General features: G+C 42.0%; 1 protein-coding gene across 1 annotated transcript in view; it reads right to left on the reverse strand.

Moving 5' to 3' along the window:
• Positions 1-4,036: 4,036 nt before the first annotated feature.
• Positions 4,037-23,731, reverse strand: part of LOC144493113 (diacylglycerol O-acyltransferase 1-like) — a 213,415-nt gene continuing 193,720 nt past the window's right edge. The window contains exons 12-15 of the mRNA XM_078212015.1: positions 20,047-20,112; positions 12,266-12,353; positions 7,264-7,326; positions 4,037-4,192 (exon numbers count right to left, since the gene is read on the reverse strand). Of these exons, the coding sequence (XP_078068141.1) occupies positions 4,037-4,192; positions 7,264-7,326; positions 12,266-12,353; positions 20,047-20,112 (373 nt within the window). The remainder of the gene's footprint in view (positions 4,193-7,263; positions 7,327-12,265; positions 12,354-20,046; positions 20,113-23,731) is intronic.

Consider the following 23,731-nt stretch of genomic DNA (forward strand, 5'->3'; position numbering starts at 1 on the left):
TTAAGGAATGTTTTGAAGGAGATTATTGAGAAAAAGAGGTGCTGAAGTGTAGGAATGGAATTCCAGCGCTTAGGGAGGGCCTAGGCAACTGAAAGCATAGCTATCAATGGTGCAGTAATTAAAATTGGTGATGACCAAACAAAGTGTAGATACACTGGTTGTGGGACCCATACTGCAAACGCTAAAACCAATGCATTACTTCAAAATACTTTTGAAAAGTGAATTAATTTATTCCATGTGGTTTGTTAAAACATTTGTTGAGGAGTGGCAATAAAAATCCAAAATGTTTTACTGGTAGAACAGTTGAAATGAATGGCTACTATTAGGATTGTATTATATTTCATATACTGATAAATAATAATGACAAATAAGGTTTTCAGGAAAATTCTCTATCATCATGATTGAAAGAATGATAAGTATATCTTCAAGAACATTATGTGAATTGTTCGTTCCATTTAAAATAGGCTGGGAAAGTTATACTTTTAAGCAAGCCAAAAGAAATAAAACAAATTGGCTCAGAAGGTACTCCAAGGGGGAAAGAGCAGAATAGAAGTGTGATAGTAATAGGGGACTCTATAACTGGGGCAATAGATAGTGTTCTCTTCAGCCAAAAATGAGAACATTAAAAGTTGTTTGGTGTATCTCACAGCTTGTGGAGAGAAACTAGGAAAGGGAGGGGGTAAATCCAGTTGTTGTGGTTTATATTGGAGCAAACGGCATAGGGAGGATAGGAAGGAGGTCCTTCTGAGAGTATCAGGAGTTAAGCTCTAAATTAAGAAACAGGGTTTTGAGAGAAATAAGCTCTGGATTATTGCCGGAGTATCTTATTAATTAGCATGGGATCAGACATTCAAAGAATAAAATCATAGCTAAAGGGTTGCTGTGAGACACAGGAGTTGCTTTTTATGGCACACAGGCACCAGTTCTGGGACAAGAAGGAGCTGTACTCTATACCAATGTATTGGTTGGTGATCACCTGAACTGGGATAGGACCTATGTCGCAGCAGAAAGGATAAATAGGGAGGTGGCAAAGACTTTAACTAGTAACTTTAAACTTTGTGGGTGAGGCACTGGCATAGTGATAATGTCACTGAACTAACGAACAGAGGCCCAGGCTAATTCCTGGGGACGTGAGTTCAAATCCCACCACATTTAAAATTCAATTAATAAATCTGGAATTAAAATGAAGAGCTAGTCTCAATAATGTTGACCATGAAACCATTGTCAATTGTCATAAAAATTCATCTGGTTCACTAATGTCCTTTTAGGGAAGGAAGTCTGCCATCCTTACCTGGTCTGGCCTACATGTGACTTCAGAACCATAGTAATGCGCTTGATTTGTAAATGCCTTCTATGATGGCCTGTATCAAACTTCTAAAAGCTGAAAAGGAGCAAAACTGGATGGACCATTCGGCACTGACCTAGGCATGGAAACAAGAATGGCAAACCCAGCTCTATCAACCCTGCAAAGTTGTCCTTACGAATATCTGGGAGCTTGTGCCAAAATTGGAAGAGCTGTCTCGCAGACTAGACAAGCAACAACCTGACACAGTCATACATAATCATACCTTCTAGGCAATGTCCCAGACACCACCATCATCGTGCCTGGGAAGGTCGAGTGGAAGGTTAATCTTGGCCTCCTCCTTAGGTTCCCAGCATCACAGTTACCAGTCTTCAGCCAATTCATTTCACTCCACTTGGTATAAAGAAATGGCTGAAGGCATTGGATACAGCAAAGGCTATGGGCCTTGACTACATTCTGGCAATAGTATTGAAGACTTATGCTCCAAAACATGCCATGCACCAAGTCAAGCTGTTCCATTACAGCTACAACACTGGCATCTACCCGGCAATGTGGAAAATTGTCCAGGTATGTCCTATCTACAAAATGCAGGACAAATCCAACTTGGCCAATTCCTATCCAATCAGTCTACCCTCGATCATCACTAAAGTGATGGAAGGTGTTGTTGATAGCATTACCAAGCAGCATTTACTCAGCAATAACTTGCTCACTGATGCTCAGTTTATGTTTCACCAGAGCCACTCAGCTCCTGACCTCAAACAGTTTGGTCCAAACATGGACAAAAGAGCTGTGCTCAAGAGGCGACACAAGAGTGACTGCCTTTGACATCAAGGGAGCACTTGACCAAGTATGGAAGATGGTTGTGGTTGTTGGAAGTCAACCATCTTATTCCCAAGCTATCACTGCAGGAATTCCTCCAGGTGCTGTCTGAGGCCCAGTCATCTTGAACTGTTTAACTGATCTTTCCTCATAAGATCAGAAGTGGGAATGCTTACTGATTATTGCATACTGGTGATTGCACAATGTTCAGCATCATCTGTGACTCCTCAGGTACTGAAAAACTCCATGTTCACATGGACAATATTCAGGCTTTGCAACTACCCTTTGTGCCAGGTAATGACAATCTTTAACAAGACAGAATCTAACTGTCTCCCCTTGGCATTCAATAGCATTAGCATCACTGAAACTAACATCCTAGGAGATACCACTGACCCAAAACTGAGCCACATAAATACAAGAGCAAGTCAGGGATTGGGAATTCTGCTGAATGTAACTTGCCTTCCGATTCCACAAAGTCCGTTGACAATCTACAAAGCACAAGCCAGGAGTGTGATAGAATACTCTCCACTTGCCTGGATAAGTGCAGCTCCAACGACATTCAAGAAATCTGACACCATCCAGGACAAATCTGCCCACTTTATCGGGACCCCATCCACCATCTTTTTTAAAAAATGCACTCCTCCTCCACCGACGTAGTGACAGCGGTGTGTACATCTATAAGATGCATTGCAGCAACTCACCAAGTCTCCTCCAACACCACATTCAAAGCCTATGACCTCTACCACCTAGAAGGACAAAGACGGTGGATGCATGGGAATAGTATCACTTAAAGTTACGCTCAAAGTCATGCACCATCGTGGCTTGGAACTATGTTGCTATTCCTTCGTTGCCACTGAGTCAAAATCCTGGAACTCCCTAAAAGCACTCTGGGTGTACCTGTTAGAAAACATTCAGAGTTAAGCTTGTAGTTCTGGTTGCCATGTGTTAAAACAGGTTGGAGGCATTGGAGTGGGTACAGAGAAGAATTACATGGTATCACACCAGGAATGAATGAATAAACAAATCAGGAAAGGATGACCAAGCTGGGGTCATTTTCTCTTGAAAAAGGTTGAGGTCAACTGAATAGAGTTCTTTGAAATTATGAAGAGTTTTGACAGAGTAGTACAGAGAGTATGTTTTCATTTGAAGGGAAGAGCATAACCCGAGGCCATCAATATATGATAGGCAACAAAACATCCAATAAGAAATTTAGAAGAATTTTATTTACTCAAAGAATACTAAGAATATGCAACATGCAACTACATAGAATAGCTGAAGTGAATGTTATAGATGAATTTAACACCAGGAGAACAGAATAGGTGGTTATGATGTTAGATTTGGATGACGAAAGATGGGGAGGCTCAAGTAGATCCTAAACACTATGCAATTCTGTATTATGTAATCATATGTAGACATCCTTTAGATATAATCATGGACAATTAATAATTACAGAATCAGCAAATCACGCAGCACAGAAGGAGGCCAATCAGCCCATTATGCCTGTGTTGATTCTTTGATAGAGCCATTCAATTAATCCCATTCCCATGTATTTTCCCTTAGCCCTTTGACTTGTTTAATTCCCTTTTGAAAGTTACTACTGAACCTACTTCAGCCACCCTTCCAGGCAGTGCAATCCAGATCATAACTCATAGTATATATTTTTTTAAAAAGAAAGTTTTATTTTGTGAAATTTGACTAAAAGAGTGGTTGCAATTCCACACAGAAAGAGGATTCTATCTTACTTGGGTAAGAAAAGAGTTAAGGTGTTGACTGACTTAGTCCAACACTCCTCATTTAAACCTTATACATTAATACCAGTTGCAAGAGTCACCCACACAAGATGAAGAAAGCTTGCATAGGAAAGAAAATAAAATGGGAAAAAGAATCCAAAAAGTTAAAATCTTCTTTAATTGTTTAATTCAGTTCATGTGCTTTAAGATCTTGAAATATATAGTAATCATGGATATACATATGCGCTACCAAAGGAGGGCCTAAAATAATGCAAATCCACACAATCGCGTTTCCATAGAATCCTCTTACAAATTTACTTAGAAACCATGCAGTGGGAACCTGGAGAAGAAACCAAATTAAACATCAGGAACATAATCTGGAAGATCCTTAACCAGAAACAATGCCTCATTATAAAAGCAGCAGGTGTCACAACTCTAATAACCTATGGAGGTTAAAGTCTACATCTGCACATCATTACAACATAGATTGCCATTTCAACAACATTTTCATATCTCAATCAATATCAGATATCTGTTATTTTAGAGTCATAGAGCAGGATTTTCCACTGCACTCTCCCTAGGCTAGAAAATCCCGCCCAAGGTCAATGAACCTTTGCATGGTCTGCCCCCACCTTCTACAATTCCCGTGGTGGACCGGACAGGAAAATTCCGCCCATTGAGTTTTACAGCACAAAAAGAGGCCCTTCGGCCCATTGTGTATGTACTGACCAAGAAACATCTAATTGTTGCAATCCCATTTTCCAGCTCTTGGTCAGTAGGCTTGTATATTATAGCGTTTCAAGTGCTCATCTAAATGTTTCTTAAATGTTGTGAGGGTTCCAGTCTCCACCATCCTTTCAGGTAGAGTTCTAGATTCCCACCACCCTCTTGAATGAAAATGTTTTTCCTCAAATCCTCTCTAAATCTCCTACCCCATTACCTTAAATCTATGCCCGCTGGTGATTGACTCCTCTAGTAAGGGGAGAAGGTTCTTCCTATCCATTTTTTTACTTCAAAGTTGTATTTTATGCTATAAAAATGTAACACTAGTGAATTAAACTACTTCAGGTTCCGAGAGGTTGTCTGGTAAGTCTAGATATATCTACAAGGCTCAAGTTAAAAATATGATTGAATACTCAGCACTCCCGTAACAATACTTAAGAAATTTGACAACCCCCAGGACAGAGCAGACTGCTTGGTTAACTTCTGTGTCACTGAACCTACCAATAAACCCCTCCATTTCTACACATGTGGCTGCAATGAAGCTTTCTTTGACAGCACATTTCTCTCCTAAAAAGTCTACCACCGTGAACAACAGGAGGAACAAGATAACTGGAACAACGTCAACTCCAAATTCTCCTCCATGTAACACACCATCATGACTTGGATATTTATCTTATTTCTTCAAATTTGCTACCTCAAGCAATGATATATCACCATCGCCACAAGCATTGTAGTGCTTCAAGAAGGCCACCTCCACCATCTCAGAATAATTACGGAAGGTCTGACTCGCATCTGCCACATCCCTTGAGCAAATTTTTAAAAATTCTCTTAACTCTGCCTCATTGAAGTTCCAATCCATGGATGGCACGGTGGTTAGTACTTCTGCCTCATAGCATCAGGCACCTGGGTTTAATTCCGGCCTTGGGTGACTATATATGTGGAGTTTCCACGTTCTCCACATGTCTGTTTGGTATGCTGTGAGTGTTCTGATTTACTCCCACACTCCAAAAATGTGCAGGTTAGGTTGATTGGTTATGCAAAACTGCCCCTTAGTGTCCTAAGATATATAGGTAAGGGGGATCAACAGGATAAATTCGTGGGGTTACAGGGATAAGGCCTGGGTATGATGCTCTGTCGGAGATTCAGTGCAGGTTCAATGGACCAAATGACCTCCTTTGCACTGTAGGGATTCTAAGATCTCAGAAAAATAATTCTTACTGACATTCTCATGTAACATTCTCAAATTTTCATATCAGCTATTCAGCGACCTGAGTGAGATTTATATTTCAGAGGTAATAATGCCAAGTGAGGAGCAGCTTTGCATTGTGGAGCCATGCTACATACAGGCAGCAAACAGGAAAGACTTTCATTGCATCATAAGTTTGAATGTAGATCCCAGTATCTAATCTACTGCGCCACCCAGTCACCCAACAAATAACATGTTAAGTTTAAAAAGATAGATCACTCATTATTGACATGTGGATTACAATCTGAACAAGCATGTACCGCATATTTCATGGTCTTTTTTATACAACTTTAATTTCAAAATCAAATTTACCATATTTTGTTGCAATATATAATCTGAAATGTATTGCAATACATCGTCAGCATCACATCCTATTTATCCCCCATTTACTAAGTCACCTTCTCACTCTTCTTATTGTCTGTAAGAGGCTCATACAATTGATTTGCTTTGGTCAAAGTGGATCCAGATTCACAACACAACAGCCCAATTGAGCCCAGGCACAAGTGGGCAATTTTATCTGCAGAGGCAGTAATAAAATCTGATTGAGGAAATGAGAATGTCTCATTGGTGCACTGTGTGCTCTCTGAGGATAGGGTAAAGATGCATTGTTGAAACTCTTCAGCTAATCCACATTTTTGTATTTGAACTTGTGATTGTTTGCTGTTGACAAAACTGGACCAATGCACCTCACTTTGATGTATTCGTTCTTGGGATTTGAGCATCATTGATAAGGCTGGCATTTAATGTCCATTTCTAATTGCTTCATAGAAATTTGATACATCATGGAGGCTTGCTAGGCCATTTCAGAAGACAGTTAGGAGTCAAGTACATTGGTGTGAAACTGGGGTGACATGTATGCCAAATTAGGTAAGCACAGCAAGTTTTTTCAAGGACATTAGTGAACTAGATGTTTTTTTTATGGCACTTGACAGCTTCATAGTCAATTTCATTGATACCTTTTTACTTGGGTCTATTTTAAATAAAATTCTCAACTGCCATTGTGGAATTTGATCTCTCATTCTTTCGAATATTAGTGCAGGTTTCAATTACTAGTCCAGCAATATAAGCACCACACTAACATAACCTCGATCTTTTATTTGACAAAAATGGACTCTTACTGGTCGATTTTTGTCTTCATCACTTGAGATTAAAATTGGCTGAGCCCAGAATGCAGTTCTGGCACGGAAGGTCACATGCCCCCAGCAAATCTGCTGAATTTTCCTTCCATTTATTTCAATGGGAGAATAACTCATGAGGTTCTATTCCAGTGGGCAAACCACTCCCACCCCTCTGCCCACCATGAAGATTCTTGAATGAAATCAGACGTCTCCTATTTAAAAGTAAAACATAAATTTACAATCGGAATTACTTGTCTTTCGTAAACAGTATATAATGTATGTATACTGACAGCAAACACAAAGACACAGGTTCTGCAGCCTTACCTGCAATATCATCTCTATAAACATCCAAAAGCGGAACATATGAAGTGGTGCTGCGAGCAGATACTGTATCAAGAGAATGTTCAAATGTTATATTTATTTACTTCATAAGGAAAAAAAAATGTTTTGTATTTCATTCAGATCAGAAGCATAGAGAGCTCGAAAAGGCTGTTGATATTGACCTTAAACCAGTTTTTACAGGTAACATCTCTGAGACAATTTTTAATAAGTTTACTGTTCACACCTATGGCCAATTTGAAGGATATCATTGCAAAGATTTATTACTCATTCATCATTATGTCCTTCACTGATTACATGATCTCAAAAAACTATAAGATTTATTATATACTTGTAAATGGTGCTATAACAGCAAATTGTACAAACCCAACCATATGTAAACAAATATATTATTTTATGCTGTTACTGTGGCAATCAAAGACTTTTAGGAAGATTTACGCATTTTTACATTTAATGATACATGCAAGTGCATTGTGGACTGCCACTTTTGATATTTCTGATTTTTTTTCGCAGAAAAAGTTCTGAAATTAACTTATGTTTTATTAGTTTAGTAGTGTCTCAAGTAGGCTTACATTAACACTGCAATGAAGTTACTGTAAAAATCCCCTAATTGCCACACTCTGTCACCTGTTTGAGTACACTGAGGGAGAATCTAGCATGGCCAATGCACCGGTCCAGCGTGTCTTTTGGATTGTGGAAGGAAACCGGAGCACCCAGAGGAAACCCACAGACACAGGGAGAACATGCAGAGTCCGCACAGACAGTGACCCAAGCTGAGAATTGAACCTAGGTCCCTGGCGCTGTGAGGCAGCAGTACTAACCACTCTGCCAGTGTGCTGCCTGATTTATGTTTAACCATGATTAAAATGATAATGATTTTTAACCATTAAGGGAATTAAGGGTTATGGGAGCGGGTGGACAAGTGGAACTGAACCCTCTATCAGATCAGCCATGATCTTATTGAATGGCGGAGCAGGCTTGAGGGGCTAGATGGCCTACTCCTGCTCCTATTTCTTATGTTCTTATGTAAACTGGTATTAATGAATGTGTATTAAAGTCAAGTGAGCCAAAATGGGCAGTGATATTAAAAAAATTGTCTTGAATCAGATGGTTGAACCCCAAATATCACAACCATTGTGATGAGGACAATTCTTTTCATGTGGATTTGGCATGAATTCTCTGTGGAGAATGAACTCCCGGAAAGGGGTAGTTGGTTTGGTTGACAAGTCTGCTGATGTATCTCTGTCCTTTTATAATGGGACATTGATGTTTTTAATGAAGGTTGCTGAGCTAGTACTCTTGCCTAGAACATGGACGCAAAAACTGCATGAGTTAGCCTTTGCTGTATGCTGAAAGAAAAGTAGTATGAAAAACAATTAAGTTGAATAGTGAAATTACGTTCAGTGGCATTTGTGTTAACTATTTGTTCACTTAATTGTGTGTAAAATAAAGCAGCTTAATGATTTGGAACTGGTCATTATCTCACCAAATGCTTCAGTCCACCTTGGAGAAAATTGGAGAAGTGCATGTGAGGGGACATGTGAAAGACACAGGTCGCGATCTTACTATTTCGCCCTACAAGCTGATGGGCGGGGTGAGCCGGTAAGCTCGCAAGAGAGCTGAGAAATAAGTTCCCTGATTTCTTGCCTCTTGCGATTATACTGGCTCCATTGTAATAATTAAATTCTAATTAGAGTAGAATTTAAATATTACAAGTGAGCCCAAGACGCAATCGTCCAGGCTCACTAGTCTCTGTGGTCTCACCGGTGAAGGTTCTCATTTGTGAGGGCCATGTGCGGTCCCCCTCACTGGACTCTGTCATGATGGCCTCGCCATTGAGGCCTCCCCGCGAGGTTGGGGCAGGGGTTGCCCCTTGGGCAGTGCCAGTCTGGCACCTTGGCAATGCCCACTGGACACCCTGACACTGCCAGCCTGGCACACTGCACTGCCAAGAATTGGGGTTGGGGGGCGGGGGGGGGGGGGGGGGGGGTGTTGGACCCAGACTGATCGGCCACAAAGGTCAGTTATAGCTGAAGAACAGAGATCTGAGCATGTGCAATGGCGCCCTCTGCTGCTATCTTCTGGCTTTCAGTGAGCTTAGACCCTGCCCCATATCCATCCTGGCTGAGACAGATTCAGCCTCATTTTTTTGACAGAGTGAAGTAAGATTCCACTTTTAAGGCACCCAAAAAGACAGTGTGATTCTCTCCCATTTTCACACTTGTTTAGCACTTAGAATTTTTTTGGGGTTATGATCGTCTCCACAATCTACAGTTCAAATCTCAAAGGGACCCTACTGTTACACACCAGGTTATGCTATTGCAGGGGTCGGCAACCTATGGCACGTGTGCCAAAGGTCGCATGCAATATGATTTTAAGTGGCATTCACACTAGTACAATTAACAGCGTGAAAAGTTCAGATTTGCTGCTTCCACCAGCATTACATAATTCGGGACAACACACTGCCTTTGACGTGTGTTGTCTGTTGTGATTAAAACAATCAAAAGTGTCACAATGCACAGCAGGTGGTGAGGGATATTAATTTTTTAATCTTTAATTTTTATTTTGAGGCTAAATTTATGGTAATATTAGCTTTCTGGGGATTGGAACTTGTTTTGCAGATCTCTGGCATTATTATCAATGTCCAACTGGAGAGCATAACTGCAAGGTAAAGCTTCCTTCACATTATCCCAACAATGCACTGCAATGTTGGCTGCAGAAAGATCACCCACTTCTGCACTAATTTTGACCTCTCATTCCAGCAGCTACTTCTCATTCCAGTGAGATTGCTCATTTTAGTGTCACTCAGGTTTGTGCTTATTAAAATAATATTGAGACTGGCAAACTGATTTTGCTTTATAGAAGCAGTGACTTAACATTTTCAGCTCATTTAGTATACATTTGATCAGGCTGCAGCAGGGTAAATTGAACAGTTTGTTCAATGCAGCTCATTGAATTAAAAATCTCAGAATTGTCAGCATCAAACTGCACGTGAAGCTACTGAAAGCTACTGAATCATGGGATTCTATTCTGACCTGTAGGACCTGTCCCTGCCAATGAAATTTAACTCTTTGAAAAAAAATTATGTTTTGAATGCTTTCAGCGTTTGGATCCACATACCTGTGGGAACAGGTATTTTCACACATGAAATCAGTCTCTGTTCCTCAGAGCCTGCTAACAACTGATCGCTCAGAAGTCTGTGCGCAGCTTAAACTATCCAAATATGTTCAATACATTGAAAAATCCAGAAAGGGCAAGGATCACATGAAATTGATAAGATCTGCATTTTAATTTAACTTCAAATGAAGCTTCTTAAGCATTTCAAAAAACTTATTTACTTTACATACAACAATTGTTTAATTATATAGAGATTTTATAATCATTAAAATTTATTAATAACAAATGGGATTACTATCTCAATGGAAACAAATTAAAACATGCTACCGTGCAAAGGGACCTGGGGGTCCTTGTGCATGAGACGCAAAAGCCCAGTCTGCAGGTACAACAGGTGATCAAGAAGGCAAATGGGATGTTGGCCTATATTGCGAGGGGGATAGAATATAAAAGCAGGGATGTCTTGATGCACCTGTACAGGGCATTGGTGAGGCCGCAGCTGGAATACTGTGTGCAGTATTGGTCCCCTTATATGAGGAAGGATATATTGGCATTGGAGGGAGTGCAGAGAAGGTTCACCAGGTTGATACCGGAGATGAGGGGTTTGGATTATGAGGAGAGGCTGAGGAGATTGGGTTTGTACTCGTTGGAGTTTAGAAGGATGAGGGGGGATCTTATGGAGACTTATAAGATAATGCGGGGGCTGGATAGGGTGGAGGCGGAGAGATTCTTTCCACTTAGTAAGGAAGTTAAAACTAGAGGACACAGCCTCAAAATAAAGGGGGGTCGGTTTAAGACAGAGTTGAGGAGGAACTTCTTCTCCCAGAGGGTGGTGAATCTCTGGAATTCTCTGCCCACTGAGGTGGTGGAGGCTACCTCGCTGAATATGTTTAAAGCGCGGATGGATGGATTCCTGAGCGGTAAGGGAATTAAGGGTTATGGGGATCAGGCGGGTAAGTGGTACTGATCCACGTCAGATCAGCCATGATCTTATTGAATGGCGGGGCAGGCTCGAGGGGCCAGATGGCCTACTCCTGCTCCTATTTCTTATGTTCTTATGTTCTTATTAGTGGCACACAAAGCCTTAGAGTGAATAAATAAAGACTTGGCATGCCACTTCTGAAAGATTGCTGACCCCTGTTCTATTGTATTGATATATTTATATTATATTTATAGTTATTCGTATAGATATTGGGGAGTACAGGCACACCCCTAAAACCCCTGGCTGTTTACAATAGTGATCAGCACCGCTGGACCCAAGGACATATCAAAAGCAATTTCTAAATTTGTAACAAGGACCTTTCAGAATTCTGTACCTCTTGACAGCACTATATATTGAGTGGTAATAGAACTAGAGTTTTCTCGGTAGTAAACAGTTTAGGCTTCCATGGATCTGAGGCTCATGAAGTGCTGAATGTGGTTGGTTTTTGTTTGAATAGTGAGTACTTCCTTCATTAATGATATTGGCATTGGGGGAGATGGAGTCTCACGTGTCAAGTGCTAATTTTGAGGTCCATTGAGTTGTGAGAAGTTAGGAGAGCAGGGGTTTGGAGGTCAAGGACATGCCAGCAGAAAGAAAACTATCAAGCTTTATACTGCTTCTCTAACTTTATGTTCAGCCATATGTCAGTCACCTTGTGGGCAGAAGAGATGTAATGTATGGTATGTAGACACAACATTTCTGTCTAGCTGCGAGGCAAGTTACTTACTCAATTTATAAATATAGTGTGCTTGATGCAATTTTCACATATTAAAATGGAATGACACTTTAAAAACATGATTCTGTCACTTACACATCATCATTACAAAAAAGGCTATCTGGGGTTTAAACGCTCCTTCTTAATAATGCCCCTTAAAGCCTGTTCTCACATACCTCATGGTATAATGCTGATAGTATGAATACTAAGGTTTGTGCTTCCCATTTTGAATAACCCTTCTCAATCAGTGGTCTGTAAACATGTCTGTTGCATAATAAAAAGAAATTTTTTTTTGTAGCATCCAAATTAATTATTGCTCAATCTATCCTGCTACTATATCTTTATAATAAAAGTTACAAAATATATTAAATAAACTTATTTATCTGCTGTCCTGATTTTCTTTCTGTTGTATTCACCACAGTACTTTGCACCAGTAAGAGGTAAGATTGCATGTATATTGTCTAACACCATTCTAACTTTTTAATTGGCACAATGGTAGGATGATGACTGTCAACCAACTCAAAACAAAACTAAAGCAGTTGTTTAGTTGCTCTGCCATTGCCTTGTTCTCCATTACAAATTCTCCCGCTTTGGACTGTAGGGGACTTATAGTTGTCTTTACTAATCTTTTCTTTTTACATTCTTAAAGAAGCTTTTACAGTCTGTTTTTATGTTCCTTGCAAGTTTACTCTCATGCTGTATTTTGATCAATCTTTGTCCTCTTTGCTGAATTCTAAACTGCTCCCAATCCATGAGCTTGCTACTTTTTGTAGCAACTTCATACGACTCCTCTTTGGATTCAATACTATCCTTAATTTCTTTTGTTAGCTATGGTTGGGATACTTTTCCTGTTATATTTTTACATCAGAAAGGGAAGTATAACTGTTGCAATGCTTCATTCCTTAAGTACTGGCCATTGCCCATTCACTGTCATGCCTTTTATTAAAGTTCCCCAATCTATTGCAAGACTGGGCGGAGAAGTGGCAGATGGACTTCAACCCAGATAAATGCGTCGTGGTCCATTTTGGTAGTCAAATGGGATGAAGGAGTACAATATAAAGGGAAAGACTCTTAGTACAGTAGAGGATCAGAAGTACCTTGGGGTCCGGGTCCATAGGACTCTAAAATCGGCCCCGCAGGTGGAGGAGGTGGTTAAGAAGGCGTATGGTGTGTTGGCCTTTATCAATCGAGGGATTGAGTTTAGGAGTCTGGGGATAATGATGCAGCTATATAAGACCCTCGTCAGACCCCACTTGGAGTACTATACTCAGTTCTGGTCACCTCACTATAGGAAGGATGTGGAAAAGATTGAAAGGGTGCAGAGGAGATTTACAAGGATGTTGCCTGGATTGAGTGGCATGCCTTTATGAGGATAGGCTGAGGGAGCTCGGTCTTTTCTCATTGGAGAGACGAAGGATGAGAGAAGACCTAATAGAGGTATATAAGATGTTGAGAGGCATAAATCGGGTGGACTCTCAGAGGCTCTTTCCCAGGGTGGAAATGTCTGCTACGAGAGGACACAGGTTTAAGGTGCTGGGGGGTAGGTACAGGGGAGATGTTAGGGGTAAGTTTTTCACACAGAGGGTGGTGGGCGAGTCGAATCGGCTGCCGTCAGTGGTGGTGGAGGCGAACTCAATAGGGTCTTTTAAGAGACTCCTGGATGAGTACATGGAGCTTAATAGGATGGAGGGTTATAGGTAGGTCGAGAAGGTAGGGATGTGTTTGGCACAACTTGTGGGCCGAAGGGCCTGTTTGTGCTGTAGATTTTCTATGTTTCTATTGTAGCTAACTCACCCTTCATATCTTGTAGTTTCCATTTTTAGATTTAGAAAGAACAAAGAAAATTACAGCACAGGAACAGGCCCTTCAGCCCTCCAAGCCTGCACTGACCATACTGCCCGACTTAACTAAAACCTCCTACCCTTCCGAGGACCATATCCCTCTATACCCATCCTATTTATGTATTTGTCAAGATGCCCCTTAAAAGTCACTACCGTATCCGCTTCCACTACCTCCCCCCGGCAACAAATTCCAGGCACCCACTACTTTCTGTGTAAAATATCTGCCTCGTACATCTCCTTGAAACCTTGCCCCCCGCACCTTAAACCTATGCCCCCTAGTAATTGACTCTTCCACCCTGGGAAAAAGCTTCTGACTATTCACTCTGTCCATGCCTCTCATAATCTTGTAGATTTCTATCAGGTCTCCCCTCAACCTCCGTCGCTCCAGTGAGAACAAACCAAGTTTCTCCAACCTTTCCTCATAGCTAATGCCCTCCATACCAGGCAACATCCTGGTAAATCTTTTCTGTACTCTCTCCAAAGCCTCCACATCCTTCTGGTAGTGTGGCGACCAGAATTGAACACTATATTCCAAGTGCGGTCTAACTAAGGTTCCATAAAACTGCAACATGACTTGCCAATTTTTAAACTCAATGCCCCGGTCGATGAAGGCAAGCATGCCGTATGCCTTCTTGACTACCTTCTCCACCTGCATTGCCACTTTCAGTGACCTGTGTATCTGTACACCCAGATCCCTTTGCCTATCAATAGTCTTAAGGGTTCTGCCATTTACTGTATATTTCCTATCCGTATTAGACCTTCCAAAATGCATTACCTCACATTTGTCCGGATTAAACTCCATCTGCCATCTCTCCGCCCAAGTCTCCAACTGATCTATATCCTGCTGTATCATGTGATGGTCCTCATCGCGATCCGCAAATCCACCAACCTTTGTGTCGTCCACAAACTTACTAATCAATCCAGTTAGTAAGCTCCAGGGATCTGGATTCAATTCTGGCCTTGGGTGACTGTGTGAAGTGTAGAGGGACAGGTAGTATTGAGGAAGCAGGGGGGCTGCAGAAGGACTTGGACAGGTTAGGAGAGTGGGCAAAGAAGTGGCAGATGGAATACAATGTGGAAAAGTGTGAGGTTATGCACTTTGGAAGGAGGAATGGAAGCATAGACAACTTTCTAGATGGGGAAATGCTTAGGAAATCAGAAACACAAAGGGACTTGGGAGTCCTTGTTCAAGATTCTCTTAATGTTAACGTGCATGTTCAGTCGGCAGTTAGGAAGGCAATTGCAATGTTAGCATTCATGTCAAGAGGGCTAGAATACAATAGCAGAGATATACTTCTGAGGCTGTATAACGCTCTGGTTCGACCTAATTTAGAGTGTTGTGAGCAGTTTTGGTTCCCGCATCTAAGGAAGGATGTGGAAGCCTTGGAAAGGGTCCAGAAGAGGTTCACAAGAATGATTCCTGGAATGAAGAGTTTGTCATATCAGGAACGGTTGAGGACTCTGGGTCTGTACTCGTTGGAGTTTAGAAGGATGAGGGAGGATCTTATTGAAACTTACAGGATACTGCGAGGCCTGGATAGAGTGCACTTGGAGAAGATGTTTCCACTAGTAGGAAAAACTAGAACTAGGGGGCACAACCTCAGGCTAAAGGGACAATCCTTCAAAACAGAGATGAGGAGGAATTTCTTCAGCCAGAGAGTGGTGAATCTGTGGACCTCTTTGCTGCAGAAGGCTGTGGAGGCCAGGCCATTGAGTGTCTTTAAGACAGAGATAGATAGATTCTTGATTAATAAGGGGATCAGGGGTTATGGGGAAAAGGCAGGAGAATGGGGATGATTGAATGGTGGAGCAGATGCAATGGGCCAAGTGGCCTAATTCTGCTCCTATGTCTTATGGTTATGGAGTTTGTACATTTTCCCCGTTTCTGTGTGGCTTTCCTCTTACAGTCCAAAGATGTTCAGGTTAGGTGGATTGGCCATGCTAAATTGCACCTTAGTGTCCCAAGATGTGTAGGTTAGATGGATTAGCCATGGGAAATGTGTGGGGTTATGGGGATAGGGCAGGGGAGAGGGTCTGGGTAAGATACTCAGATTAAATGGGCTGAATGGCCTCTTCTGCACTGTAAGGATTCTATGATTGTTACGTGCATCAGTCAGTTTAACCTCAGTGGTGGTTAAGGCTGCAGGGGTTCAGGTCAGGGGTCCCTCCTGAAATGAGGGGGGGGGGGAACGAGGCGAGGTGGGCATGTGGATAGTCTTCTTTCTGTAGCATTGCAAATCTTTGAACTCTCAGCTTGTCAGGTTGAAGTTAAATGATTTTTCTCTGATATAATGAACAGCTTTGAAGTCTCACCCAGCATATCTATTTCAATCAGCTGTCACGTTGAAGTTAAAAGTCTTCTCTATGATGTGGTGAAAAGCTTAGAAGTACTTTTTCACAAACTATTTCATTCCCTTTAACTTTTGAAGGCTTCTGGGCTCATTGAGATGCTTAAAAGCTTCGAACTGCATTGTTTTAATTCACTTCCATGGTCCATTACCTTTTACAAGTCTTTTGATTGACAAATCCAGGCTATTTCAGAGGAGGGATTATCTTTGTTTTTCTAGCACTCAGGGTCCATTACATTTTAAAAGCCATTTGATTGTCAGGTCCAGGCTATTTTAGGGGAGGAATTATCTTTGTTTGTTTTTATAGCACTTCACATTCCATTATCTCTGAAGTGCTTCCTCTTTTGAGTGGGTGTTCTGTCTGGACTGCATTTTTTAATGGGAGGTTTCACTCTGTTCTGAAGGGCTTCCTAGGAAGAGCAGGTGTTCTTTCTGATCACAATTTTTTCAAGTGGATTTTTTTCAAATCTGAAGTGGTTCCTAGAAAGAGTAGGAGCTCTAATTGCCCCTTTTTATTGGATTTTTTGAACCTCTTGTGCCTGAACAGTATGCTTGCACCATGCAAGCAGCTGGCACCACACAGACATTGAGGTGCAGGGATTCCTCAATAAGGATCTTCTTGCAGTCAGTATTCAATTCTCTGGATAGACATGATGGCCACGTCAGTGGGCTCCGAGATCATTGTAGCCCCTGGGTGGTCAGGGACATCCCTGACACACTGGCAATGTGCCAGAGGGTAATACCATATTGGCACTACCAAGGGATGGGGCCTGAAAGGGGACCCTTGGTGACCCATAAGGGGTGTCACTCATTTGGCAGGGGTCATCCTGTGTGGTGTGTGTGTGTGGGAGGGGGGGCGCAGGAGTGGTCCGAACATCTAGTGGTGTGAGGGAGGTTGCCCCTCTGTGACTGAGGGTTGGGGGTATTCCCCTTGTCTGCAGTGGTTTGCGATGTGGTGTTGGTGGTGGGGGGGGGGTAGGTTTTTAACTTTATTTTGAGATCAGGCTGCCCTTTAAAAATGGTCACAATTATATCGTACCCATTTACATCTATCTGCGTTGTTAATTCATCTACCCTATTGCGAATGCTTCGTTAATCCTGAAGCAATGCCTTTAGACTTGTTTTAAAAATATTTTTAGACTTTTTTTCTAATATGACCCTATCTTCTGCGAGCCCATCTTTCCTCTGCCTTCCATTTTTGCTTTTTACTTTACTATGTTTTATTTCTATCTTTGTTTTCCTCTCTTGTGTCTCCCCATTCAGGTTCCCATCTTCCTGCCACTATAGATTAGGGTCTATAGCTTGCTCACTGCGAACAGCAGAAGGGACATGATGTTTGATACAACCAACCAGTCTTTGGGCTGTACGGCCTATGTACCTAGCATTACATTAGCACTGTGATTCACATACTACGTTGCTCATTCGTGTGATAGGTAGAACTTCTTTTTGGCTTGATGCAGCACCCTATTAGTGGCGAATACTGCTTGTGTTGATGCTTCATAGTTGCAGTGCTAAACAGCTGGCTTTACCTATTGCTCACATTTTTGTGATACTTTGCTCTTCTAGAGTAATCTGAGGTAGTCTGGTCATCGTTTTTTCAGAGCCAAAAGCGATGACCTTGGGCCTGTTCATGACTTTGCACAAAATAGAATGCAAAATGATCGAGGGTAGCCATTATCCTGCAGGATTCCTTTGATGTGTCCTATTTTGGCATTAAACTCTGTCCAGATTGGACCACCGGCCCATATATCCAGACTCAATTGGAAGATTTTGTATCATTGCCTACAATCATCAGTCTCTGATGATTGTAGGCAATGATTGCCTCCAAACAGCACAGCCAGCAACAGAAGCAATTCAGCAAGAAAGTTAACATCAAAGGCCTAAACGATCCAACCAAGGTGACCCTTCTCAGTTATATCTCAACTGCTAGTCACCAGAAGCCACAGTGTACTGTTAGTTCTTTGTCGACCCTAAAGTCCGTCTTAACACCGCAGCAGACTTCCCCATTTCTGATCTTATGATGGAAGGAACGGCATTGATGAAAAATTTGAAGATTGTTGGACCGAGGATACTACCCTGAGGAACTCCTGCAGTATCACTGTGGAACTGAGATGATTGACCTCCAACAACCACAACCAACTTCCTTTGTGCCAGGTATGAGTTTCCCTCCCAATTCCCATTGATTACAGCTTTGCTGGGGCTCCTTGATGCCACATTCTCAAATGCTGACTTGATGTCAAGGGCAGTCACTCTCACCTCACCTCTGCAGTTCAGCTCTTTTGTCCATGTTTGAACCAAGGCTTTAATGTAGTCAGGAATTCTGCGATCCTGACAGAACCCAGATTGAGTGTCAGTGCACTCAGCAAGAATCGCTTGATAGCAGTGTTGATGACCCCTTACATTACTTGTCGAGGGTAGGCTGATGGGTGGTAACTGACATTGTTTTGTTTTTATGTACAGGGCATTCCATCCCTCTCCACATTTCCAGTTGCATCAATGTCACCTTCAGACTGGACCCTTCCAATGATTTCCTGACTGGCCTTCCATTTTTCATAAATCATCTTTGACCAACCTTTTTTGCCAGCATATCTAATATTTATTTATTTGACTGGGTGTCAATTTTTTTCTTATGTCTCAGTAAAACGCTTTGCAATGTGCTTTTGTCCATAATGGCAATATATAAATGCAAATTGCAGGAGACATATGAGAATTCCTGCACTACTACTTTGTTATTTACCTTAATGTGTGACTTCAGCACTGCAACACATTGAAGCCATTTCCAATGATCTGCAATTTGGCAGTGTATAAGAAATAAGTAGGAAGTAAGCACTACAACTTGGATCAGTGGCACCTTTCAGCGATAAAATTGCAGTTATTAAGCTCTATTCCAGGAAGTAAACATGTAATCTAGACAGACATTTCAATTTATACTAATGGGGCATTGCATTCCTGGATGTACCATCATTTAAAGTCAATACTAAACTGAGTCTAATCTGTCTGTTCTGTTGGATGCATTTGAATGGTAGTATCTGAAGAAGAATGGGACTTCTGGTGACCTGGCTAATGTTTCCCTTTCAACTAGCACCATCCAAAATAGGTTAACTGTTCATTTCCTGCTTGAGAAACCTGGCTACATGAAATTTGGGTGTAGCCTTCATCAATGTGAAAACGATGACTATACTTTAAAAGTAATTAACTGAAAATTTTGGGATATCCTGAGGTGTAAGATGTTGTATAATTTTACAATGACTTTCTCAAAATGATTTTTAAAATTTATTCATGGGATGCGGGCACCGCTGACAAGGCCAGCATTTTTGCCCCTCATTAATTGCGTTTGGTGGTGGTGAGTTGTCTTCTTGAACCACAGCATTCTGTGTGGTGAAGCCACTCTGTCAGGTAAGGGTTTTCAGGATTTTGATTAATGACAAAGAAACAGTGATATATTTCCAAGTCAGGATGACATTTGAGTTGAAGAGGCACTTGGAAGTGGTAGCGTTGCCATGTACCTGCTGTCCATGCACCTCTAGGTAGATTTGGAGGATGTCGTCAAAGAAGCTTTGATGAGCTGCTAAAGTGCAATTTGTAGATGGTACACACCGCAGCCATGGTCACCTGTGGTGGAGGGAATGAATGTTTAAGGTGGTGGATGGGTTGCCAATCAAACTTTGATGATAGCTCTTTAATAGTGCAGGCATTTGAGTTCATAAAAATTATTTAAATGCAAATCTTACTAAGCATACCTACAAAATCTAGAGATTTTAACTTTACCTCAGGTACCATTTATGTAGAATAATATTTGAGTTTGACCAGAAATACATGAGAGTCTCTGAGTTCCTGTGCGGAATACAAAAGTGTTGAAACTTTCAATATTTCCTTGACAAGTCTTTTCTTGCTTCTATTCACATTTTCAAAAGTAGAGATTAGATAGTGATATAATAGCACATTTAACTGTTACTTCATTAAGAAAATCAGCTGCTTAACTGGTTATACATAGGATACACAACATAAAATAATGGCTTATACAAAAAAATACAGAGTGAGCCAGGAGCCAATCTGCAATGAGCCCTTCAGATTTATCAAGAGCTAATTTTCCAAAAGATTGTGAGTGGAATTTTCTGGTCCCGCCAGTGCTGGGTTTCGTGATGGGCGGGAGTGGAAAATTCCGAGTGAGGCCAAAAGTTGGATTTCCAGGGATAAACAAGTGACAAGTCACCACTTTCATGGCAGGTCAGCTTTCCCACCGATCCATGTGGGGAATGCCATTTGCATGCATATTATAAGTCATAAATACTCATTAAAAACATAACATGTAGGAATCACATTCCTCTCCCAATTACATGCCATGCCAGTGGGAAATTAGACCAGTCTAAATCACTACCAGATAAGAGGCATTCACCCTCACTTCACTCATAACTTTGAGGTGAGTGCAACAGTCAAAGCCTACCTGCAACAGTGTTGCTCCGATTCCTCAGTGATGCTAATGTTAACCCACACTTGTGGGGGTGTATGGTGGGCTGCTCACCATGGTTGCCTTGGGTGTTGAGCTGAGTTCTTCATAATAACAGCTGCGCTACTCTGACAGGGCAGCATTGTGAGGAGTGAGGGGGGAGATAGCAGAGACATAAGAGCAAAAAGGGGAAAGATGGCAGAGACATGGAGGTGAAACAGGTTGGTAGAGTAGGAAAGGAGAGATGGCAGCACATGAAGGTGAAGTCTGTGTGGTCAATGGGGATCAGGCACAGCTTGGTGTGAGGGCCTGGTCATAGTCTCATAGATGGTGGCGATGGGGCTGTCTCGTTTCATACTGGGTTGGAGATGGGATGGTCATGATCAGGGGAGACGCCTGTAGCTTGTAAATGGGGAAAACCGAATTAAGAGGGGTTCACCTTTAAGATGGGGAGGTATGAGATCCGCTTGGGGACATCTACAGTGATGTGTTTGGGGTTGGAGGTGGTGTACAGGAATGTCAACGACAATGACATAGGGATCCAGGGTTACTAGGGAAGCCCGGATAATCACTGGAGGGAGCTCTACCTGCACATCATCAGGTTCTAGGAAGATGGGGGACATATGAACTACATTACCATATTATTAAAGACCCTGACAGATATTAAGCCTCTGCCATATTTTCAAACTGTGCCAACATGTGACATCACATTGGCGTTGTTTACAAGTTCACTCAGAACAAAACTTGTTGAGGGATCTCCCTGGAAATGTAAAGATCAGTTTTGCCCACAAGGGAGAGTGGCCTGGCATGGCCCTTTACACAGGTTGGCACTGACAATATGTACCAGGGGACAGTGCTGGGGCAGATCACAGTGGGTGCCTCTTGGGCGAGGGGATTCATTCACATGTGATGCTAGGCAGGAGTGGATGTGGCAGCTGGGGATGCTGGTGATGAGTGTTTGGAGGGGTGGGGTGTGGGGATTTTGCCAGTGATGGCTGTGTGGGTGGGCAGTTGGGGAAAGGGGTCCGACGTTCGGGGGAAGGAGACTGCTGACACTGAATGCCAGAGGGGGGAAGGGATCTTTAAACAAGATGCCTGATCTCAATGCAGCTGGGCTTTGCTGGCATGTTGACCTGCCCCCATACATGATGGCGTAAAGCACGCCTAGCTGCTTTTTTTGTGGCAGAGTGTGGTAAAATTTGGAGTGAAAACAGGCATGAACCAACACTCTGCCGTTTTTGGTAAGATTTTTCCCAATCTGTTCCGTCAAGTGGTAAACATAAGTATTGAAATCAAAAATAAAGAAACCTTAGCTATGATTCCCTGGTATTCATACTGAATTGTGATACATATGTGATGCATATGTCACGGCCTTTAAATTTATCAGTGTCACAAGTCTCGCTGAATAGGAAACTTGGAAATCTTCAATCTTCCTGCCTGTTGTTACTAATTGTCCAAAGTAAATCAGAGTATGTGTAATGAATATATACATGGGTAAACGTCTCGGAGTGCCTGGGGGTTAGTTCTTTCAAACAAATTAGAATCACTATAGTGCAGGAGAAGGCCATTTGGCCTATCAAGCCTGCACCAACAACAATCCCACTATCCCCACAACCCCACATATTTAATCCCTTTGACACTAAGGGTTAATGGACAATCAACCTAACCCACATATCTTTAGACAGTGGGAGGAAACCGGAGCACCCGGAGGAAATCCGCACAGACACAAGGAGAATGGGCAAACTCCACACAGTCACCGGAGGTCGGAATTGAACCCGGGTCCCTGGAGCTGTGAGGCAGCAGTGCTAACCACTGTGCCACCCAATTGTTTGTGCTGGTCACTGAGGATTTACTTCTGTGGGAGTTCAGCTTCAGTTCAGTTGTTAATGGAATAAATTAATATTTCAGAAGTAGCTTCCTCTCCCCTCATTCGAAAATCTAATGAAATAGATCAGTACACCAACATTTCCTTTTAACAGTTGCAAGCTAGCTTTAGCTGGTGCTAGCATGTTATGATTTTGAATCTCTGACTGATGCTTGCAGCTGATGAACAGTAATTAGTGCTGGGATCAATAATTTTAAACAACAGGCAGAACAAAGTTGACATGGTGCCTGCATTAAATTGAATGGGTGTGGATTAATTGTACATCATGATTCCCTGCTTTTTGGGAACTATCAATTTAGATCCCTATTTGTCAAACAGTGACTAACTTTTATTAATTTATATCCACACTGGGCGCAGACTGCATTTCGCCAGCCAACCCTGGAAATGTTTGGAGGCAGCACAGGGTCTGCCAGGTGCCAGGGCGGGCTATTTAAAAGGCCTGCCTCGATGCAATGGGACTTTGAACTAGTTATAATGAAAAGGTAGGGACTCTAGCCCTCACCTCTCTCACCCATCACCCCCCTCAACACACTCTCTATGCTCCATCCTTATCACCTTTGTCCCCCACCCACCACCCCATGCCAAGGTATGCCCTCACTCCCCTTTTAGTCCCTCATGCACCCCATGCCAAGCAATGGCACTTTCATGCTCATTCACTCACCATGCACTGTATAGAACCAATGAACCCTCACGTGACAGTAGGGAGTGTATAAAAAGCTTTTTAAAAAAAGTAATTAATTGATAGCTTTCAGCTTTCTTAAAAAAAAACCTTTTTACTACAGGCCAATAAAAGTGCCAATCATCCAGACCCTTAAAAACTGAAACCACTTTAAACCTCTTTATCTTGTGTAAATTGTGCAACTGATAGAGATTACAGAGCCAGAGCTGTCAATCAAGCAATATTTTCCTTGGGGCTTTTGTGTTCTGACAGTCTTGTAGATATCTGGGCTTTCAGTCAAGTCTCATCATACATTCTTGTGCACTGTCAGGTCTGGGGTGCATGAGGGGCCATGGGGGTAGGTTGGGGCATACCTTGGGGGGTTTGGGGGTAGAAAGAGGATGTTTTGTACTGATCTTTCAAAAGGTTCCCTCATGCAGACTACGGTTCACAATACCGCTGA

The sequence above is a fragment of the Mustelus asterias genome, chromosome 4 (assembly GCF_964213995.1).
Source record: "Mustelus asterias chromosome 4, sMusAst1.hap1.1, whole genome shotgun sequence".
NCBI lineage: Eukaryota > Metazoa > Chordata > Chondrichthyes > Carcharhiniformes > Triakidae > Mustelus > Mustelus asterias.